Source organism: Enhydra lutris, unplaced genomic scaffold (assembly GCF_002288905.1).
Source record: "Enhydra lutris kenyoni isolate GAN:26980312 unplaced genomic scaffold, ASM228890v2 scaffoldscaffold3, whole genome shotgun sequence".
Taxonomy (NCBI): Eukaryota; Metazoa; Chordata; class Mammalia; order Carnivora; family Mustelidae; genus Enhydra; species Enhydra lutris.
Window position 1 is genome coordinate 18641861 of NW_019154087.1, and position 24337 is coordinate 18666197.

The 24337-nt window shown below is 36.3% G+C and overlaps 1 protein-coding gene across 1 annotated transcript in view; it reads left to right on the plus strand.

Annotated features, from left to right (window-relative positions):
* Positions 1 to 24337, plus strand: part of LOC111154466 (zinc finger GRF-type containing 1) — an 83087-nt gene that overhangs the window by 54931 nt on the left and 3819 nt on the right. Inside the window, exons 20-26 of the mRNA XM_022514079.1 lie at positions 715 to 829; positions 2070 to 2332; positions 4429 to 4588; positions 9025 to 9102; positions 9366 to 9513; positions 13315 to 13442; positions 17045 to 17168. Of these exons, the coding sequence (XP_022369787.1) occupies positions 715 to 829; positions 2070 to 2332; positions 4429 to 4588; positions 9025 to 9102; positions 9366 to 9513; positions 13315 to 13442; positions 17045 to 17168 (1016 nt within the window). The remainder of the gene's footprint in view (positions 1 to 714; positions 830 to 2069; positions 2333 to 4428; positions 4589 to 9024; positions 9103 to 9365; positions 9514 to 13314; positions 13443 to 17044; positions 17169 to 24337) is intronic.

Sequence of the window (24337 nt, forward strand, 5' to 3'; positions counted from 1 at the left end):
TTGTTTTCAAGAACTGAAAAAGCTAGTCAACTAGCTTGAGTCCAGTAAAAGTCCAATTGTGTAAATATTTGTTACTTAATTTGTCACTTTCATATGCATATTTTCATATTTGTTGCAGTTGTTCCCCCATATCAGCCTTCTGACTTTATGCTTTCTGTATTTTCCTATAAAATAGTTGAAGAAATGAAAGAAAATGTTCAGAAATGACACAAATCCTACTATATAGCACAAGATGGTATGCTGGTTAGTTGGAACTGTCGAGCGGTGTTACTATGCACTAACTCAGAACAGTTGTTCTTGCTCATTAGCTAATGTATAGAAGGCTAAATTTGATTTAACTTATGCAATTTATGGATACCCATATAAAATGTATGAATAAGCAGTGTTATAATTTAATGGATGAAAGGACCTCCACAGGTACTTAAGGGTTTATTTTATGTCATGTGATTAATTCAGTAGCTGAGCTCTGAGTTAAATGAACATTTGGGGAGAGGGGAGGGCAGAGGAAGAGGGAGAGAGAGAATCCTAAGCAAGCTTCACTCTCAGCACAGAGCCTGACACAGGGATAGAGCCTAGAATGTTGAGATCACAACCAGAGCTGAAATCAAGAGTCAGATGCATAACCAATTGAGCCACCCAACTGAACGTTTTGATAGTTTTTTTATGATCCATTTTTTAAATATTAAATTTTCATTTTCTGCATTCTCTCTACAGTGGTGGTCCATGCATTGTTGGTTTGTAATGCTAGCACAGAGCTGACCACTTTGAAAAACATTCAGGACAACTTTAATCCAGCTACTCTACCTCTAACACAGTATTTGTTAACAATGTAAGTCATTATTTTACCTTTGGGTCATTGGTATTCCAAAGTGTGACTAAACGTGAATATGAAAATGCAGTCAAAGTCCAGTACATAAATTTTTACCAGTACTATTTTTATTATCTGTCAGAGACAATGAGATTACTGCTTGTCTGTAGTTAAAAATAAAAACTCATAAAATAAAAACTAATAAAAATTTTTTCTGTTTGTCAAGGAGTGATATATTAAGGATCTTTTGAATGTTGATTTTTTTATTCATTTGTATTTTTATGCCACAAATTATTAAATATCTGAAAGAATCCTTTTATAGGTTGAATTCAGTAATGTATATTGATACTAACTTTATTCTTGACATAACTTATAACTTCTAATTTTTCAAGAACCATTCCCCTTTTTTAAAATATTGGAAGTGATAGTCTATTAAATTCACTAAAATGGTAGGTAAAGTCTAGTTTCTAATTTGGAATTTTATGATCGCTCGTGTGGTGTTTCATTTTTTCACCATAATGAAGTTCTAAGTAAACAATTAAAATCCTTCTGATTCCATTATGTTATTATCTTTTTTCCTTTTTTAATATTTTTTGTTTATTTATTTGACAGAGAGAGACAGTGAGAAAGGGAACACAAGCAGGGGAAGTAGGAGAGGGTGAAGCTGGCTTCCTGCTTAGCAGGGAGCCGGACGTGGGGCTCAATCCCAGGACACTGGAATCATGACCTGAGCCAAAGGCAGACACTTAATGACTGAGCCACCCAAGCATCCTATCTTCATTATTTGATCTTTGAAATGAATTCATTCTTTATAGAAATAGAAATAAAACCAATTTATTTATTGTGGTATTACCTGAAATAGAGGCCATATTAATTATCTAAGTCAGCCTTATATAGTGGAACATGGGGTTTAAAATCAGTACACCACTTATTATCTGTGTGTGTTTTGGGGAAAAAATTAATATTTCTGTATCTCTATTTGGGGTGGTTACTTCCTAATGTTGTTTTTAAGATTGTATCCAATAATATGTAAAATGCTTAGCATAGTGCCTGCACATATTTGGTCATCAACCAATGTTAGTTCTCTTCTCTTTCCCCCACTTCAGATTGGGACATATATCCATTTGTACCTTTAAAAAAAGGTTCTCTGTGATGCATATGAAGTGAAGGTTAAGCTATGAATAGGTTTATTTATTTCAAAAACCCCTAATTTTTCTTTTTATTCTCTCTTTTTTTTTTTTTTTTGCTGCCTTTTTACTAGGTCTTCATCAACTATAGTTAGCAACAAGAGAGTCAATAAGAGAAATTTTATCCCACCAGCCTTCTCAAACGTCAACACAAAATTTGAACTTCTCAGCCTAGAAGCAACATTGAAGTTAGCTAGTGAATTAATTCAGGCACACAATTTAAATAAGGATCAAGCTACAGCTTTAATTCAGATAGCTCAAATGATGGCATCCCACGAAAATGTTGAAGAAGCGAAGGAACTGCAAATCCATACCCTCCCTATCACGATCATACATGGTAAGAAGCAAGAAAGATAATAGTTCTAGTAAATATACTGTTATATAAGCTTTTGTAACTTAGTCTGTTTGTAATTTCCTAGTCAGACAAGATTCCAGAAAAACTCTACATAGATTATTTTGAATCTGAACCTACTTTAGTAAACTATTAGATGAGAGCAGAAGTGACCACCCTGAAAGGGATAATAGGCAGCATATCTGATGAATTAGTAGCATTATACTCTCATTATTTACAGCATGTGATCTAGATGTGATCTAGGTATCCACGTGTTGTACTGTCAGTGTGAACTTCAACTCTGAGCAGCAAAGCCTTTTCTTAATTCCTAGTCAGCTCACTCTTTCATCCTCCCCCAGCAGCTATTCCAAACCTTCATTCTTTTTTTTTAAAGATTTTACTTATTTATTTGACATTTTACTTATTTATTATTTTTTTAAAGATTTTGTTTATTTATTTGACAGAGATCACAAGTAGGCCGAGAGGCAGGCAGAGAGAGAGGAGGGAAGCAGGCTCCCCACTGAGCAGAGAGCCCAATGTGGGCCTCTATCCCAGGACCCTGGGATCATGACCTGAGCTGAAGGCAGAGGCTTTAACCCACTGAGCCACCCAGGTGCCCCCGAAACCTTCATTCTTATATGAAGAATATAAGGGGCATCCTCCTTGCCCCTGCCCCACTCTCTTCTGAAACTGATCTTTCCTCTAAAACAGGAAACGGAGCTTATAACAGAAACTCCTCTCAATATCCTGCTCTCCTTCTCCAGTTTACCTAAGTTTGAATCTATTTTTAACCTCGTTTGGTTCTGTCCCAGTAAGGGAGCTTTACTTTCCCCCTCTTAGAACTAATCATTCTATCCAGATTCTGTCACCCCTTTAGCTCATTTCCTCTCACAGACCTCCACTGAGCTGTTTTTTGCTACTTTGAGGATTTGCATCACATCCACCCTGTTGACCAAGCTAGATATCTGGGAGTCATCCTTGATTACTCTGTCTCCCTAGATGGAGTGCCTCTCTTAATCCTCCTCCTACTCTTTGTTTATCTTCCCTCATCATATCAGTTACTGAGATGTTTCCCTTCTAGTGTCTACCTTCTTTCATATCAGTTTTCTTCTCTCCAGATCACTAGCATCCCCTTAAGCCCAGCTTTTATATAGCCTACTGGTAAGAGGGTGGGCTCTTAAGCTAGAATCCTGGATTTATATCCTGGCTGTTTTATTTATTAGCTGTATGATCTTAGGCATGTTACTTATCTTTTTAATTTCCTGCCTTGTAACATGGAGTTGTTAATAGCATCTGTCTCTTAGGATTGGAAGATTAAATGACTTAACTGATTAGTAAAGGGCTTAGGCACTCAAGAAAGGGAGGTACTCAGGGAAGTTAGCATGTATTAAAGTATTGTAACAATATTGTAGCAATTATTGTCATACAGCTTTCTAATTGATCTACCTTTAGTTTTACCTTTTGTAATTACTTTCACTCAAGTAGTTTTTACAAAATACAATCTGCCTAAGTCAGTTCTATTGCTTGAAATCCTTCAGGGACTGTCCCTGGACTACAAGACAAAATGAACTTTTTAGCCATACCATGCAGAACTCTTGTGATTTATCCTCCTGCCTATTTTGTCAGCCTCATCTCTTGCCTATTTGCGATAGCCTGTATAGAAATAGGTAGCATCTACATACTTTGTCATGCTTTTGCCTAGAATGACCTTTCTTTAAGCAGTCTGGATATCTTATGCTGAAAGACTTAGTTCTGCACTTCTTATTTTTAGGAAACATTCCCATCTCCACCAAAGCGGAAAGAAATGTTCTTTTATACATACCATAAATTTTTAAATGGCAAAAGAAGAAATGTTCTTTTTTACTTACTCTACTTTATCATTGTTCCTTTACTTTGTCTAGGGTCTCATTAAATATGGAGGTCTTTGGTTATCTATCTACTTATCCCCTCTGCTAAGCACATAGTGGTAACTCAATGAATGTTTTTTGAACAAATTAATTTAAACAAAGGAGAGAGGAAGGCAGATGGATGAAATGTTTCTTGTGCTTTCAGAAATTTATTTATAGTATTGCCTTTTTTTCTCCTTCCTTCAAAATAATTAGGTGTTTTTGGAGCAGGAAAGAGCTATTTGCTGGCAGTGGTGATTTTGTTTCTTGTACAGCTGTTTGAAAAGAGTGAAGTTCCTACAGTTGGAAATGCAAGACCATGGAAACTTCTCATTTCTTCTTCCACTAATATAGCTGTGGACAGAGTACTTCTTGGGTACGTATGACTAGTATATTTAAATAGCTAATTGGGGTGCCTGGGTGGCTCAGTGGGTTAAGGCTTCTGTCTTCGGCAAAGATCCCAGGGTCCTGGGATTGAGCCCCGAGTCGGGCTCTCTGCTCACTGGGGAGCCTGCTTCCTCCTCTCTCTCTCTGCCTGCCTCTCTGCCTGCTTGTGATCTCTGTCAAATGAATAAATAAAATCTTTAAAAAAATAAATAGCTAATATTTTATTATTTTATTCTATTTTAAATTTTTAAAAGTTTTATTTATTTAAGTAACTCTGCCTCTAGCGTGGGGCTCGAACTCAGGACGCCAAGATCAAGAGTCACTTGCTCCTCTGACTGAGCCAACCAGGAGGCCCTAAGTAGTTAATATTTTAGGTTATTGTTGAGAGAGACAATTCATCATGGGCCCTGAGTGTCCATGCATATTTTTGCTGGGCATGTCAAAAATTCAAGGCCTTAGTCTCTGACTGAGAGAGCATCAATGAAAGAGTAATAAACTAACTTACTAGGTTATAAATATGATAAAATCAAATACCAAACCTGACCATGTTGGCACAAGGACAGGATACTCACTAAAAATTAAGCTTGGTCATGTAGGGCTAAAGAGTGTATTGTATTGTTGAGGGAGGCAATCTGCCCTGGGACCCTGAGCATCCCTCTTGGGTTGTTAAGGATGCAAAGCCCTGACCACGATTACCCAAGACATTTGTCAGTGTTATGTTTGCAGCAAGCAGCCTTGATTGACAAGGTGGTGTCTCCCTCCAAGACAAAGAGCAGGTTTGCTTACTGATTGTTATAAGAGTGGCTCTCCGAGTTCAGTGTTTCTTTTCTGCCGCTCAACACAATGCATGTGCAAGGATCTATCTGGACCTTCTGTGTCTTTCCACTGGACTTGGGGACCAAGGGAAACCAGTGCATATTTGTGGTTGCTTATGCTGTTACCAGTGCCATGAATAAAAGTAATTTGTTCCTGACTCAAGAACCTTGGAAGTGGGCTAAAATTGCCGAACCAACTTATAGATCATTCTTAAATGCCTGTCTGTATGAACCTATAATAGTAAAAGAGCTGATCAGTTTAGTCAAATTAATTTTTAATTTTAGTAATAGGGATCTAAGGAAGACAATCATAATCTGTCTTGCAGGTATAAAATTTCTGTCATTGTATAAAATTTTATTGAAAATGCAAAGACAGGAGCACTGTGTGGCTCAGTCAATTAAGCAGTTAAGTATCTGATTCTTAATTTTGGCTCAGGTCATGATCTCAGGGTCATGAGATCAAGCCCTGTCTTGGGCTCTGCCCTCAATGTAGAATCTGCTTGTTCTTCTCCCTCCTTCTGCCCTCTCCCCAGTCACGCATCCTCTCTCTCACTTTCTCTTTCTCTCTAAAATAAATACAATACTTAAAAAAAATTTTTTTAAATGCAAAGAAAATATTACATATTTTACCAATATCCCAATAACATATTGACATAATTTTGACATAAATGACAAAGTTTGATTAGAAGAAAGAACTCATTTTAAAATGTGTAGGCTTTTTAAAAATTAACTTTTATAATTACATAAATGAATGCTTAAGGTGGAAATTATGCAGACTATACAGATAATATATTTCTTTACAGATTTTTAAGGCATACGCATATACTCATTTATTTTCCATACTTAGCATTCAACATAATGTAGTATTTTGTGTCCTGTTTTTTTCACGTAAAAATAAAGTATTGGGGCGCCTGGGTAGCCCAGTTGGTTAAATGTCTGTCCCTTGGTTTCAGCTCAGTGTTGTGGGATCCAACCCCACATGGGACTCTGACTTAGAGACTCTGCTCAGTGCAGAGTCTGCTTCAGATTCTTTCTCCCTCTCCCTCTGCCCCTCCTCTGCTCTCACACGCTCTTGCTCACTCTCTAAAATGAATAAATAAAATCTTTTTAAAAAGATTATTTATGTTGGGGCACCTGGGTGGCTCAGTGGATTAAAGCCTCTGCCTTCGGCTCGGGTCATGATCCCGGGATTCTGGGATCGAGCCCCGCATCAGGCTCTCTGCTCGGCAGGGAGCCTGCTTCCTCCTCTCTCTCTGCCTGCCTCTCTGCCTACTTGTGATCTCTATCTGTCAAATAAAATAAAAAAAATCTAAAAAAAAAAAAAAAAATTAAAAAAAAAAGATTATTTATGTTATTGCATCTTTTTAGAAAAAACAATTTTTCTCAACTTTGTCATATGCAATGCAATGATATGCTTACACTTTAATTAAGCAATTTTTTTAAAGTTTTATTTAAGTAATCTACATCTAACATGGGGCTTGAACTCAGGACCCCGAGATCAAGAGTCCCACATTTCTCCGACTAAGCCAGCCAGGCACTCCTAATCAAGCAATTTTTGATCGGTAAACTTTTTTTAGATTTTTGCCATTATAAATAACATTGCAGTAAAGATCCTTAGATATTAATCTGTCTCCATTTCTGATTCTTTCCTTAAAGAAAAGTCTCAGGCCAGAATAAAAGATGTAAACTTTATTTTTTTAAGATTTATTGATTTATTTGAGAGAGTGAGAGAGAGCACACACATGTTGCATGCAGGGGGGTGAGGGAGCGGCAGAGGAAGAGGGAGAGAATGAATTTTAAGCAGGCTCCACACTGAGCAAGGAGTGAGGAGCCTGATGTGGGGCTCAATCCCATGACCCTGAGATCATAACCTGAGCTGAAATCAACAGTCAGCACTTCACTGACTGAGTCACCCAAGTGCCCCTAATTTTTTTTTTTTTTTTTTTTTTAAATCTCACAACCCTGAGATCAAGAGTTGCTTGCTTACTGACTGAGCCAGCCAGGCACCCCAAGATGTAAATATTTTCTAAGCTTCCTAATTTATTTTTCAAAATTGTCCTTCAGAAAGGATCTGCCAGTGTACAGTCTTCTAAGTAATCTAAAACAGAGACTGAATACATTTCTTGATTCAAGACAAAGAGGAGTTACTTGGGGGCTAAATAGGAAAAAGCTTTAGACTGCTCAGCTTGAGATGAAAATTTAACTGTAGTCTGTTAGAAAAGTTAGAAAAATCATAAAGTTAGAGTGAAGAAGGAAGGTAAGTACTGAATACTAAAACATTTAGGAGAAATTCTCCAATGTTTAAGCCTCTGATAAGGACCTGAGAAATATGGATCTGTAATTAGGATATATACCTCAACTGCATATAGGCTAGACTCACACATTAAAATAACATTTAGCAATACATTTGGACAATGTACTCTGACAGTAATGGACAGGATGGGACAAAGAGTTTCTTGAGAAGAAATAAAATGTACTTTTTTTTTTTTTAAGATTTTATGTATTTTAGAAAGAGAACGTGTGAGGTGGGGGGGGGAGCAGAGGGAGAGGAACAGACAGACTTTAGCTAAGTGCAGAGCCCGAGGTGAGGCTCATCTCATAACCTTGAGATCATGACCTGAGCCCAAAGCAAGAGGATGCTTAACTGACAGAGTGAATGAGGTGCCCTCAAAAAACATACTTTTTACCCTATTTTAGTGGTATGATGAGGATACTGCATACTCTATTATCACAGAATTAACATAAAATTGCATTGAAAAAATGTAATCTATGTTGTGAGACTGAAAAGTGGCTGACTGTCTCCAAGATGAGGACTATGAAATATTCAGAAGTTGCAATTTATCCATGTATTGACATTAAACAAACTGCTTCCAAATTATTTAGGAAAACTATGTATGGAAAGCTATAGATTATTTAGCTTTCTAGCACTTTAAATTCCCATTTGAGGTGACAGAAGATGTTGTAGAGAACTGGATATTTCATTGAGATCCCTACTCTGTTGCTAGCCTAGAGCCAGAGCTCTAAGATAAATGAGATGGAAAGGTAGGTGAGAGTGGCTTTTTCACAAAGCCCTAATTGGGGATGATGTATGTAGAAGAATGATCATAGCTTTCGAAGGTAGACAGACTTGCCTAGGCTGAATCATGGCTGACTCTACTTATTAGCTCTGTGGCCTCAGCAAAATACCTCATCTTTGGAGTTCTCATCTATAGAATGAGTACTATCATGCAGAGCTGTAATGAGTATTAAATGAGATAATGTATGTAAAAATAGGCACGCATTCCTAATAAATGCTAATGCTAAGTATATGGTAGCTATTTTCCATATTATTATGTCAGAGACAGTTTTATTTGTGATAAATACTAACATCAGTATTTTAGAAACATTTAATGAACCTTCAGTATAATTTAAAAATTCTTAATAAAATGCATTATATAAAAAAGTTTTTAGCTACATTGCATTTACTGCATTTAGGCACATCAGGTTGAATTCTGTAACTAAAATACACTGTTACACAAAAATAATTTTAATAACATAAATATTAGGTGAAACTTTGCTTTATAAATTCTTCTAAATAATCAGAATCTATTTTATCTTGTTTTCTTTCAAGGCTTCTCAGTCTTGGCTTTGAAAAGTTTGTCAGAGTTGGGAGTATCAGGAAAATTGCCAAGCCAGTTTTACCTTATAGGTAAGAACACGGATTTTCAAAAGTCAGAGTGCTCAGAGAAGTATAATAATTTTCTATAATTTTAAATTTGGTTTTTGAAGAAGAGTGGAGAAAGCTTTATCTTTTTGTTGTTGTTGTTAACTTAGAAAATCTCTATTTTACTTTTTTCTAATGTTGTGAAAACGGGATAAAGAGGGGTATTCCTAACCCCTGAAACAAATAATACATTATATGTTAATTTAAAAAAAAGAGAGGGGTATTCTTTTATGTAATTCTTTTTTTAGTTTGCATGCTGGTTCAGAAAGTGAAAATGAACAACTGAAAGAACTACATGCATTAATGAAAGAAGACTTGACTCCTCTGGAAAGGGTCTATGTCAGAAAAAGTATTGAACAGCATAAACTGGGGACCAATAAAACCCTGCTGAAGCAGGTAAGTTTGTTTCTTAATTTGTATATACTACTCAGAATTCTTTTATTCCTGTTAATGAAGAATATTTCCTTTAAATAAAACAAATGACTGTGATAGTTTAGAGTCAAATAAAAGGTGTGTATATGTCTATCCAGTGCATGTTTTATCTTATTGCAAAACATTCTTCAAATTTGTGAACAGATCCAACCATGAATGAGTTATCCTTTCTCCTTTTCTGTATTTGTATATCTTTTTATAAGCTCAAAAAGGAAAGAGAAGAGATGGGAATAGATTTCCTGGCAAGTTAAACGAAACTTGGGTTTTTTCTAGGTGAAATGGGGAAGGAAAAGAAGGTCTGACCCTGTGCAAAATTTGTCAAATTTGTCTTTAATGCCTTGTCTTTAATGCCTTTAATGCCTTCCTAGAAAGCCAACCCTTTCAGGGTTTGTCTATGTCTGAGAATCTAGGAGGTTCATATACTTTCTTCTAAGTTTTAGAACCCAAGACTGGACACATAGGATCTCAAGCTGTAACAAGTAGCCACAGCCCTTTATCACCTTCTGATCTGGGCAGCTTCCTTCAGCTGGTAGCTGATGAGAAAGAAGTCAGTCAGTAGCCTCCTCCAGTGAAAGGAGAGCATGAGGAAAAGAAAGAAAAAGGGAAGAAAAGAGGGTTGTTGACTTCTTGGACCATGTAGACATTGGTTACTTTCTGCAAGAGATTCAGAAAAATCAGCATACTTGGGTCCCCATATTGTGTAGCTATTTCAGTAGTAATGCTGCTTAACAAACAAAATCTCAATACTTTAAGATAACAAAATTATGACTCTAAAGGTCAGTTGGCAAGGCCCAGCTTGAGGCTTTGGTTCAGATCTCTTATTCTGAGAACAATTGCCCATGGTATGATGGTCTTCTTCTGACAGATGGCAGAAGTTCAAGAAGGAAGCCTAGATCACACAAATACATTTAAAACTTTTGTTCATGTCATGTCTGCTAATATTCCATTTGCTGCAACAAGTCATATGGCCAAGGCTAACATTTAGTGGGACAGGGAAATAACTCCCCCTATTTCTCTGGTGAGAAGCACTGCAAAGTCATATGGTAAAGGGTGTGGATATGTAATACTCTCACAGGGAGGGAGGGAGAAATTGCAAATAATAATCAATCTACAAGTTTTGGTTATAGAAGTCCTCAGAAGACTTCAGACTAGCTTTCTGTTATTTTGAGTTATAGAGTTAACTACTTCCTTTTCCCCAGCTAAATCCAGAAGGGCTTATTTTGACTGGGTTCAAGTCATGCAAATTAGTCATTTATGTAAATTATCATTTTACTCGCTTATCCAACATAATATTGATATGTAAGAATAATTGCTTATGATTTCTTTGATAATTTTCTTTTTTCTTTGATAATTTTCTATGTGAAAGCCCAGATAGCATAGTCTATTGCTCATTGGTATTATCTGTTTACAAATGAAAACTCTTTTATTTGTTTATTTTTAAAGATTTATGTATTTTACTTTATTTTTTTAAGAGATTTTATTTATTTATTTGACAGGCAGAGATCACACGTAGGCAGAGAGGCAGGCAGAGAGGGAGAAGCAGGCTCCCCGCTGAGCAGAGAGTCCGAGGCGGGGCTTGATCCCAGGACCCTGAGATCATGACCTGAGCCGAAGGCAGAGGCTTTAACCCATTGAGCCACCCAGGTGCCCCAAGATTTATGTATTTTAAAGAGAGAGTGCATACATGTCTGCATGCACACAGGTGTGAGGGGAGGGGCAGAGGGAGAGAGTCTTTAAGCAGACTCCCTGCAGAGTTTGGAGCTTGATACAGGGCTCGATATTATGACCCATGAGATCATGACCTGTGCTGAAACCAAGTGTCAGATGTACAACTGACTGAGCCACCCAGGTGCCCCAGTGAAAACTCTTTTAAAGGAAACATTTTTTAAAAAGTTTTGTCTAACAGGGGCACCTGGGTGGCTCAGTGCATTAAAGCCTCTGCCTTCAGCTCAGGTCATGATCCCAGGGTCCTGGGATTGAACCTCGCATCGGCCTCTCTGCTCAGCAGGGAGCCTGCTTCCCCCCACTCTCCTATCTGCCTACCTCTCTGCCTACTTGTGATTTCTGTCTGTCAAATAAATAAATAAAATCTTTAAAAAAAAACAAAAAAACTTTTGTCTAGCAAATTTCCAAGCTCCAATTAGGCATTCAGAGCTAATACATTTCTAAAGTGACGTGTCTTTACAATAAAATTAAATTTTAAAAATGCTTCATAGTTAATTGCTATTTTCTGGATCAGTAATAAAATTTCTTCTGTGATTAGAATCTTAGCAATATAACAAATTAAAGATACAAATCATATAATATTTTAAAGAAACCTTAGTTCTTTAGGTTTTTGTACTAGATATTTCTTTAAAAAAAAATTGCTTCCCGGTTCACAACTTTCAGGTTCTTAGTCTAAGGTTGTCTTTATCAGGTATAGTTTCCAGAAATTAAATAATGAATGATATTTGAAAGTGATAACATGAGCAGTGTATATTGCTACAGTGGTGTCTTCTGCTGGATCTTATTAAAAGAGCTGACTATTTAAAAAGTATGGAGTTTCTAACATAAATGTGGCTTTGTGATTTTGTTTTTGTTTTTAACAAAAGGAAAATCTAACTGACAGGGCTATAATATGTGATAAATGTTATTAATGTATATAATATTTCTTGTTTTATGGGATCTTTGGTGGTAGTATTTAATTTGTAAAGCATATTTTTGTCAGTCACATTTGTTGACAAAAAATATGGTCCATTTTTGTGGACTGCCCTTGCTACCAAGAAGTGGAATTATAGAGGTGCCTGGGTGGCTCAGTCCTTAAGTGTCTGCCTTCCGCTCAGGTCATGATCCCAGGATCCTGGGATTGATCCCTGCGTCGGGCTCCCTGCTCAGCGGGAAGCCTGCTTCTCCCTTTTCCCACTCCCCCTGCTTGTGTTCCCTCTCTCACCATCTCTCTCCCTGTCAAATAAATAAATAAAATCTTTAAAAAAAAAAAAAAAAAAGGAAATGGAATTATTCTCCAGATTAAGAGAGAAAAAAATTATATATGCATGTGTGTATGTGTGTATAAGTGAGTGTGTGTGTGTGTGTTTATGTAGCTATTAGACTACAGGGGCAATTGAGCACATCTAATCAGAAAATTCAGTGATTTTCCTTTTGTTTATATTTAGTTCCAGAGATTAAATGTTAGCTTTTTTAAATCAGGCTTTTTGCCTTGAGAATAATGGTATTCTGCTATAATATTTGAGAATTATAAGATTCAAATATGCTTACAGACCACAAGTACAATTTAATTTACTGTTGTTTAGAAATAGTTAGACATTTTTACTTTCTAAAATAAGTCAAAATCCTAGCATGCTTGAAGGTTAAGCAAGGTATAGCTCATTAGCATGTTCAGTGCTCTTTGTGGAGAACTTTGGCCTGTGTTGATAATAATAATGGATGTTGTGTTTATTCAGCTTCATCTAGAAGGATGAAATATGTATGTCATCCTTAATATTTTTAAAATCCTTGATAATATAATACCTTCCTTGTGAATATCGAAGTGTGCCTTTTATTTGTTCTTATTAAGGGACTTGTGGCTTAAGTAGCCTTTGTTCTGTGATTTCCATTTCCTATGTGGGAATAATAAAAATGTGGAGGTAAAGTGACTTGTGATTCTTGATTGCCAGTAATTAAATTAGGACAGCTCATTTCTGATTTTAGCTTTACAAGTTCTTTGGTAAATACATTATCTTATTTCCTAAAAAGTTGTTAATTAATAATATTCTTGTTGTAATAAAGGTACGAGTAGTTGGAGTTACCTGTGCAGCCTGCCCATTCCCGTGCATGAATGATCTTAAATTTCCTGTAGTTGTGCTGGATGAGTGTAGTCAAATAACTGAACCGGCCTCTCTCCTTCCTATTGCAAGGTAACCTAAACATTTCTTTTCTGAAAAACACAGATATCACAATTATTTCAAATAATTTCTCACTTCAAAGTCTTACCAAACTTGTGTGAAAATTCTTAGTAATTTAGGTACTAAACTCATTTAAAAGAATGCAGAAGATAATTTGGGGGTGATTTGGTTAATGTGTCAAGATTTTGTTAGATCACAGTTGAGGCATTTGGATCACATAATTCTTTTTTTTGAAGTTTTAACTTTACTCCAGTTAGTTAACATACAGTGTAATATTAGTTTCAGGTGTACAATATAGTGATTCAGCACTTCCGTACAATACTCTGTGCTCATCGCAAATGCCTCCTTAATTCCCATCACCTGTTTAGCCCTCCCCCCCCAACACCCCCGCAACCAGCCTCCCCTCTGGTAACCATTGGTTTGTGCTCTATAATGAAAAGTCTGTTTCTTGATTTGTCTCTTTCTTATTTTTTCCCTTTGTTTGTTTTATTTCTTAAATTCCACATATGAATGAAATCATATGGTATTCGTCTTTCTCTGATTGACTTACTTTTCTTAGCATTGTACTCTCTAGCCCATCTATATCGTTGCAAATGGCAAGATTGCATTTTTTTTTTTTTAAAGATTTTATTTATTTATTTGACAGAGAGAGACCACAAGTAGGCAGAGAGGCAGGCAGAGAGAGAGAGGGAAGCAGGCTTCCTGCTGAGCAGAGAGCCCAATGCGGGACTCGATCCCAGGACCCTGAGATCATGACCTGAGCTGAAGGCAGCGGCTTAACCCACTGAGCCACCCAGGCGCCCCAAGATTGCATTTTTTTTTTTTTATGGCTGAATGATATTCTGTTGTATATGTAGATACCACTTATTTATCCATTCCTCAGTTGATGGACATTTGGACAGCTTCCATATCTTGGCTATTATAAATAATGCTATAAACATAAGGGTGCATTATCCCTTTGAATTAGTGTTTTTGTATTCTTTGAGTAAATACCCAGTAGTGCAATTGCTAGATTGTAGGGTAGTTCTGTTGTTAATTTTTTGAGGAACCTCCACAGTTTTCCGTAGTGGCTGTACTAGTTTGCATTCCCACCCACAGTACAAGAGGGTTCTTCTTTCTCCACATTCTCACCAGTCCCACTGTTTCTTACATTGATTTTAACCATTCTAACAGGTATGAGGTGGTATCTCATTATAGTTTTGATTTGTATTTCTCTGGTGATCAATCACATAATTTTTTTTTGAAAATTTATTTATTTGAGAGAGGAGGGGGGTGCCTGGGTGGCTCAGTCATTAAGCATATGCCTTTGGCTCAGGTCATGATCCCAGGGTCCTGGGATGGAGCCCTGCATGGGGCTCCCTGCTCGGCGGGAAGCCTGCTTCTCCCTCTCCCACTCACCCTGCTTGTGTTCCTGCTGTCACTGTGTCTCTCTCTGTCAAACAAACAAGTAAATAAAATCAATCTTAAAAAAAAGAGAAAGAGAGAACATAAGTGGGGGTAGGGGAAAGAGAGGAAGAGAGCAGATTCTCTGTTAAGCACAGAGCCTTACACAGGGCTTGATATGGATGAGGACCTGAGCCAAAATCAAGAGTGAGACACTTTTCCAACTGAGCCACCCAGGCACCCCAGATTACATAATTTTTAAAGCCTTGATAGCTCTCGTGCTAGGATTCTACTAGGACTTTGCAGATTTTCCAGCTAGATTAAAGGTTCCATTTTAGTCCTACTTTGAGAACCTAAGCTATTGAAGAATGTCCTTCAGTAACTTACTTTGTTAAAATTCCAGTATTTAGGTTCTGAAAATTATATTATGGAAGGATATAAAGAAAAATAAGTTAAAAATTTGTGTACTAAAATTTAGAAGACTATGACATCTTCTAAGCTGTATCAGCTAATTGAAACATTATGCTTTTAAAAGATTTCTAATTGAAGGATCCTAAAGGTGATGGCGAAAGTGCTAAACTTGGACCCAGTAGACCTGAGTTCTAGTCCTTGCTCTATCCCTGGTTAATGAGGGAGCAGGGTACCAATTAGTATGTTTTCCCTGGGACTTGGGAGGTCCTTCATCGTAGGAATTTTAGTTTAAACTGGGAAGTCCTGAGCAAACCAGGATGAGTTGGTCACCCTACTCAGGAGCCAGGAATGGAGGAACAGTAAGGCGTTGCATGGAGGATAGAGGAGTAATACTTTGGAGCACCTACTGTATATTAAACACATTATATACTTTACTAAGTCCTTACAACAGTTTTGCAAGGTATTAACACATCCAGTTACCAGTGAGAATACTGAAGCTTGGAGAAGTTGAATAACTTGTGTCCATAGAATATAATATAATAGAGCTGAGATTTGGATATAGACTTTTCTACAAAAACCAGACATTTCCCCATGATATCCTACCTCTATTTAGAAAGACATTTAGCCCCAGGAGCCTAATTTTTCATCTCTAAAACAAGAGTTTAAGCCAAATGATTTTTAAGAAAGTCTCTGAGTTTACAGAATTTAAAAGTCATTGTTTCTCAAAATGTGTTCTGCAAAATGCTAATTCCATGCAGAGGCAGGCAGACATTTAGCGAGTTTTTGTTTTTGTTTTTTTTTTTTTTTTGTTTTTTGTTTTTTGTTTTTTTTTAAAGATTTTATTTATTTATTTGACAGAGAGAGATCACAAGTAGACGGAGAGGCAGGCAGAGAGAGAGAGAGAGAGGGAAGCAGGCACCCTGCTGAGCAGAGAGCCCGATGCGGGACTCGATCCCAGGACCTTGAGATCATGACCTGAGCCGAAGGCAGCGGCTTAATCCACTGAGCCACCCAGGTGCCCTTGTTTTTTTTTTTTTAAGATTTATTTATTTATTTATTCGTCAGACAGAGATCACAAGTAGGCAGAGAGGCAGGCAGAGAGAGAGAGAGGAGGAAGCAGGCTTCCCTCTGAGCAGAGAGCCCGATGCGGGGCTCCATCCCAGAACCCTAGGATCATGACCTGAGCCGAAGGCAGAGGCTTTAACCCACGGAGCCACCCAGGCACCCCATTTAGGGAGTTTTATGTGGAAAAAAGTTGTAAAGGATTTTTAACTGAATAGCTTCAAATCCTTTTAATACATTTATTAGCATTATCAAGCCTTGTTGGTTACCAGAACTTCTTTTTTTTTTTTTTTTTTAAGATTTTTTTATTTTCAAGTAATCTCTATATCCAGTATGGGGCTTGAACTCAAAACCCTGAAATCAAGAGTCACATATTCTACTGACTGAGCAAGCTAGGTACGCCAGTTCCTAGAACTCTTTGTGATATTCCAGTTCTTTGAAATACATGTTAGAAAATAGTGCAATAAGGGGCATGTGGGCGGCACAGCTGGTTAAGTCTCTGACTCTTGGTTTGGGCCTGAGGTCATTCTCTCAGGGTCATGAGATAGAGCCCCGTTGAGCCTCATTGGGCTCTGGGCTCAATGAGGAGTCTGCTTAAGTTTCTCCCACTCTCTCCCTCTGCCTCTGCTCCCCCACCCCTGCCCTTTCCCTCTCTCTCTCAGATGAATTAATCTTAAAAAAAAAAATAGTGCAGTAAGTGATATCAATGCATCCTTTTTTGTTGTTGCTCAGATTAACTTTTGGAATTCTGTTTTTAGGTTTGCATGTGAAAAGCTGATTCTTGTTGGAGATCCCAAACAGCTTCCTCCTACTATTCAGGGTTCTGATGCAGCTCATGAAAATGGATTGGAACAAACTCTTTTTGATCGGCTTTGCTTAATGGTACTACTGCTGAATTCATACAAAATTATAATTTATTGATTATACACTGTATAGATTGATAGATAATGAAAATATTAGAACTACCCCCATGCCCTAAAATAATTTTAACTGTAATTGTTTAGAAAGTACCCCTCTTAAAGATAAGTAGAACCCTGTAATTTAAATGCCCTTTTATAAAATTAATCTTTTCCCCATGTACTTTAGTAGTGGGTAGTAAATGCATTGCTTTTGCTCTAAAATTTAAAAAACTCTATAATGTCTCTATTATCCCTGCCCCCTATTGTAGAGCCATTGCAGAGTGCTGCTTCACATTTAAAAGAATTTTTAAAATTAATTATTAATATATTTTAAATTGAGGTAACATTCACATAACATAAAATTAACCATTTTAAACTAAATAAGTCAGTGATATTTAGTACATTCACAATACTGTGTAATGACCTCTCTCTAGTTTCAACATATTTTTATTACCCCAAGATAAAATCCCACACTCCTTGAACAGTTACTGTCCATTTCCTCCTTCTTCCAGCCCTGGCAACCACCAGTCCGTTTTTAGTCTACATAGATTTATCTCTTCAGGGGATTTTATATCATACAGTCTTACAACTTTCATATCATACAACTTGGAATCTATACGATATGTGACCTTTTGTGCCTGGCTTCTGTCACTTAGCACAGTGTTGTTGAGGTTCATCCACACTGTAGAGTATGTCCGTACTATATTACATTTTTTTAAAAGTACATTCATAACGTAGTGCAGCCATCGCCCTGCTCCTTTCCAGAACTTTTTAATTATCCCAACAGAAACTTTGTACCCATTATTTAATATGCTTCTTTCCTGAGCTGATAACCTCTATTCTACTTTCTTTCTCTATGAATTTGCCTACTCTGGGTGCTTTATATAAGTAGAATCATACAATATTTGTCCTTTTGTGTTTGGCCTATTTACTTAGCATAATACATTCAAGGTTCATCCATGTTGTGGTATGTGTCAGAATTTCATTCTTTGTTAAGGCCAAATAACATTCCATTGTGTGTAATGCCACATTTTATTTATTCACTCATCTATGGATGGATACGTGGGTTGTTTCTATCTTTCAGCTACTGTGAATAATGGTGCTATGAACATTGGTATATAAATACCTGTTCAAGTCTTTGCTTTCAGTTCTTTTGATTATGTACCCAGAAGTGCTACTACTGGGTCATACAATAATTTTATGGCTTTTTAAAATACATTCTTTTTTTTATTTTTAAGTTTTTACTCAAATTCCAGTTAGTTAAAATACACATGTACTGGATAGTAATTCCCCACTTCCATACAACACCAAGTACTTCTCACAAGTGCCCTCCTTACTCCCCACCACCTATTTAACGCATCCCACTATCCACCTCCCCTCTAATAGCCATCAGTTTGTTCTCTGTAGTTGAGTCTGTTTCTTGGTTTGCCTCTATCTCTTTCCCCTTTGCTTGTTTTGTTACTTAAATTCCACATATGAGTGAAATCAAATGGTATTTGTCTTTCTCTGACTTATTTTGCTTAGCATTATACTCTCTAGCTCCATCCATGTCATTGTAAATGGGAAGATTCCATTCTTTTTTTTGTGGCTGAGTAATAATATTCCATTGTATATGTGTGTGTGTGTGTGTGTGTGTGTGTGTGTGTGTGTATCTCTATATACCTATATATACCTATATCACATTTTCTTTTTCCATTCATCAGTCAGTTCGACACTTGTGCTATTTCCATAGTTTGGTTATTGTAGATAATGCTGCTGTAAACATCAAGGTGCATGTATGCCTTTGAATTAGTGTTTTTGTATTTTGTATTTGTATTTTATTTGTATTATATTTGTATTTTGTATTTGTATTTTATTGTATTATATTTGTATTTTGTATTGTATTGAAGTGCAAATACCCTGGATCACATAGTAGTTCTATTTTTAAATTTTGAGGAATGTCCATACAGTTTTTCAGGGTGGCTGCATCGGTTTGCATTCCCAGTGTAAGAAGGTTCTCCATTCTCCACATCCTCGATAATTTTGTGTTTAACTTTTTGAGGAACTGCCAAAACTGTTTTCCATATCAGCTATACTATTTACATTCCCAATAGGAATTTCTCAACAAAATGGTCCAGTTTCTCCACATCTTCACCAATATTTGTTTTTTTGTTTTATATTTTTGGGGCTTTTAAAATAATAGCTCTCCTAATAGATGTGAAGAAGGTCTCTCATTGTGGTTTCCCTAATGAATAAGGACATTAAGCATTTTTGCATGTGCTTATCTTTGGAAAAATGTTTATTGAAATATTTTGCCCAATTTTGAATTGGGATGTTTGGTTTTTTGATGTTGAGTTGTATATGTTCTTTATATTTTCTGGATATAAACCCTTATTTGCAAATACTTTCTTCCATTCTTAGGTAGTCTTTGTTTTCTTGACGATATATATATATATTTATATATATATATATATATATATATTTTTTTTTTTTTTTTTTTTTAATTTGAGAGTGAGAACTTGCATGAGCAAGTCAGTGGTGGGTAGGCAGAGGGACAGAGAATCTTAACTAGGCTCCAGGCCAGTGTGGAGTTTGACATGGGGTGCAATCTCATGACCCTGAGATCATAACCTGACCCAAAATCAAGAAGTGGATGCTTAACCAACTGAGCCATCCAAGTGCCCCTTGACAGTCCTTAGATGCACAAAAGTTCGTAATTTTGATGAAGTCCAATTTATCTATTTTTTCCTTATGTCACTTATGATTTTGGTGTCATAGCCATGAAATTGTTGCCCAGTCCAGTGTCATACTGATGTCCCCCAATGTTTTATTCTAAGAATGTTACAGTTTTGGCTCTTACATGTAATTCTTTGGTCCATTTTGAGTTAATTTTTTATATGGTATATAAGGTACAGATCAACTTTTTTCTTTTCCTTGCAGATACCCTGTTTTCCCAGCACCATTTGTTGAAAAAACTATCCTTTCCCCATTGAATGGTTTTGGCACCCTTGTTAAAAATCATTTGACTTTGTGTGGGTTTATTTCTAAATCGTCCATTCTATTTGATTGGTGCATATGATTTAATTACTTTTTTATGGCTGAATAATATTTCATTGTATGTATATACCATAATTTGCATACCTATTCATTATTACTATTGTTTTGATGCAATAATCTAAATCAAGCTATTTTAAAAGCAGAAGATTAAAATAGTACCCAAAAGAGTTATAGAAAATCTGTTGTCAAAAGAAAAATGTTATCATTGTTGCTAGTTTATTATTAATTAATTAATTTTTCATTGTTGCTAGTTTATTCTTTTTCAAAGATTTTATTGATTTATGTGAGAGAGTGAGAGAGAGAGAGAGAGAGCGTGCACAAGCTGGGGCAGGGTCAGGGGAAGAGGGGGAAGCAGACCCCCTGATGTGGGACGCTATCCCAGAACCCCAAGATCATGACCTGAGGTGGAGGCAGACACTTCAGCAACTGAGCCTCCCAAGCATCCCTATTCTTGCTAGTTTAAATTGCATTTAGGGGGTTATTTTGCTGTTTGAACTTCCAATAATCTGTACTTTCTTAGCAGAGGAGAAAAACTGAAATGAAACTAGAAATAATTAAATCTCAAATAAATATTTCTTTACCCATAAGAGATAGTTTTTCTAAAAGATCCTCTAACAGATTTTAGACAGATGGATTAATTTCTTTGCTCTAAACGGTAGAGATACTAGTGCTCTCATGCTTTCCCCCCCTTTTCTTATCCCTTCCCATGTTCCTATCTTTGTTAGTTATTACATCATTATTCTTTTTGTTTTACAATCATAATTTGTACAATTATTTAGAATCAGTTCTATATTTTAAAAATTCAGTACTTTTTCATTCATCTGGGTACCTTGGACTTCATCATCATTTTTTTTTTCCAGAATGGCTCATAGATGCCTACTTTCCTGAGATCTTTGTTTCAAATGTCTCTTTCCTTAAATGTAAATGGCACCTTGGCTTATTGAAATGTTGCTATTACTGTGAATTTTGGGGCCAGCCTGATTATTTTCCCCTTGTAATGATTTATATTTTCTACCTGGGTGCAAGAACTATTTTTATAACCTTAAAATTGATAAACTTACTACAGTATATCTTAGTGTGGAGCTTTCGGTAACTAATCACTCTGTAATATAAGTTATCTCAAAGTGGAAATTCTTTTCGTTCTTTGTTTCAGGAAAGGTTTTTGTTCCACCTGTTGAATTCTCTGTCAGTAGCTTGTCTGTGCAGCGTGCTATAACAAAACATCATATACTGGGTGGCTTAACCAACAGATTTATTTCTCACAATTCTGGAGTTTGGGAAGGCCAAGGTCAAGGTACCTTCAGATTTGGTTCCTGATAAGAACTCTGTTCTTGGCTGTATCCTCACATGGTGGAAAGAAAGAAAACTCTGGCCTCTTCCTCTTATAAGGAGACTAATCTTATCATGAGGGCCTCATCCTCATGCTCATCTAAACCTAATTACCTTCCAAAGGCCCCACCTCTAAATACCATCACTTTGGGGTTCAGGGCTGCAACATAGGAATTGGGGTGGGGAACACATTCAGTCTAAAACAGAGAGGTTCCCCAGTTATTCTGATATTGGGTGTCTTTATCTGTCTTCCATTTATGTTACCTTAATTTCTTTTTTTTTTTCCAGATTTTATTTATTTATTTATTTGACAGAGAGAGAGAGACCCACCAAGAGAGGGAACCCGCTCTTTAATGTTACCATTTAGAAATTAGTTTGTTTCTTTAGGATTGAAATTTCCCTATTAATCTTATCTTTTCATCATCTCACCTTTGAGATTTTGTTTCACTCAATTATATTCTGATTATATTCTAAAGCTTTTATACTTGAGAAAAATTTTCTTCTGTTTCTTGGTTGTAGTTTGTCTAGGCTGGGTTCTATACATATTGTTTGCATTGTCTTCCTTATTTTGTTAATTTTGGGGGAGAAGCCGTCGTATGTTTGCATAGTTGCCATTCCTACTTGATTTCTTGATGTTTGTCTTTGAGAAGCTCTCTTAGATTTGTATTCTCTATTTTTGTAGTATCCTTAAAATATTATGGTAGGGAAGTGGAGTAGGAGTGAGACTGGAATAGAACTAAATAAGAATGTGTAATGTCTTTTTTAGCTTACATGTGCTCTCTCAATTTTAAGGTTTTATTAAATATCCTGTCCCCGTATTCACTCCACATGGTTGGAGGTATTGTTCCTTTCCCAGATGAGGACTATTCTTGGATTTCACGTGTCCTCTCAGTTTGATGTTTAGTCCTCAGAGCCTTCACTTCCACTAAAAACTGCCCATTTCACTTTCTCTGTTTCATTATTATTCTTAGAAGCCATTTCTGTTTTATGACTTCTAGAGGAGTTAGGAATCTTACTACACAGATGGTTCCTGACTTACAATGTTTTGACCTAACAATTTCAACTTTATGATGGTGTTAAAGTGATAAATTTAGTAGAAACTATACTTTGAATCTTGAATTTTGATCTTTTCCCAAGCTAACAATATGTGTTAAGATCCTTTCTCATGATGCTGGGCCGCAGCTCCCAATCATGATCATGAAAATAAACAACGGATACATGTAAGAACCATTCTGCACCCATACAACCATTCTGTTTTTCACTTTCAGTACAGTATTAAATTACAAGAAATATCCGACACTTCTTTATAAATCAGGCTTTGTGATAGATGATTTAGCCCAACTGTATGCTAATGTAAGTATTCTAAGCATGTTTAAGGTAGGCTAGGCTAAGCTATGATGTTCCACAGGGTGGATGTATTAAACGCATCTTGACTTATGATATTTTCAACTTATGATGGGTTTATCAGGATGTTACCCCATCATAAGTCAAGGAAGATCTGTATTGCATTTCTCCCTTCCACTTAAATTTTGTTTCTTTCTTGGTGACAGGTACCTTTTAAAGTTTATGACATTGGGATGGCTATAAACGTTTGTTGCCTGGCTACTGTATTTTTTCTTTGCTGTTGTTTTTAGTATTTTGTTATTTTAATGTTTTGTTGTCCGTTTAGATATTAGAGAATGGATTCTGCAAGGCAGTTTTATCCTACTTTCTTCAGAAGTTTCCCCATGCACTGAGTTGCAAGTTGATTTAAGTTTTGAGTTGAGTTGTACTTAGTTTGTGACGACTCAAGCTTTCAGTGGTCTTGAGCTTTTAATTGTAACTGAATTGAATTGCATAACTTTCTACCGCTTCCATAATGTCAGTGTCCAGATTCTTTTGAATCAGACCTTTCCAGTGGCTTCTTAATAATCTTAATTAAAAAATTATTTAGATTCTTAAAACATTTTTGAATAGGTAACATCGTCACATGATTTGGGATTTGAATTTAAGAGGAACCAGAAAGTACAATGAAGACTTCTACTCCTGTCCCCCAGTCACTCAGTTTCTCTTCCACAAAGCAACTGTCACCTTTGCTTGTACCCTTCTAGTGATAATTTATCAGTGTAAGCAAATACATAAAGTATTTCCCCTCTGTTTTAACAAATGGTAGCATAGTATGCATGCTGTTATGCTCTTTGCTCTTTCACTTATTTGTTGTCGATGACTTTTAAAATATGAAGTAGATTTTTTTTTTAAAGATTTTATTTATTTATTTGACAGGGATCACAAGTAGGCAGAGAGGCAGGCAGAGAGAGAGAGGAAGGGAAGCAGGCTCCCTGCTGAGCAGAGATCCTGATGCGGGGCTCGATCCCAGGACCCTGAGACCATGACCTGAGCCGAAGGCAGAGGCTTAACCCACTGAGCCACCCAGGCGCCCATGAAGTAGATTTTGAGAGGGGATTTTAAAAGGGTAAATAAAGGACTTAAAAGTGATTTATTTACAGAATAAAATGGAATAGAATTTACAAAATGGAATATATAAAACAGTTAAGGTGAATTAACTTGATCCATATAGATAGTGCTCATAAACATACTGGATATTGAGAGAAGCAAGGTGCAAAGTGTTACATAGTGTAAAACACAATTTATGTGAATTTCAAAAGCATAACAAATAATATGTATTAATCATAGGTATATGCCTATGTAGTAAACATATAGAACTTCCATGGGAATGCTATAAGATATTGATTCAGAAAAAAGATAGATACCAGATATTAATGTGTGCATAATGTTAGTTTGAAGCTA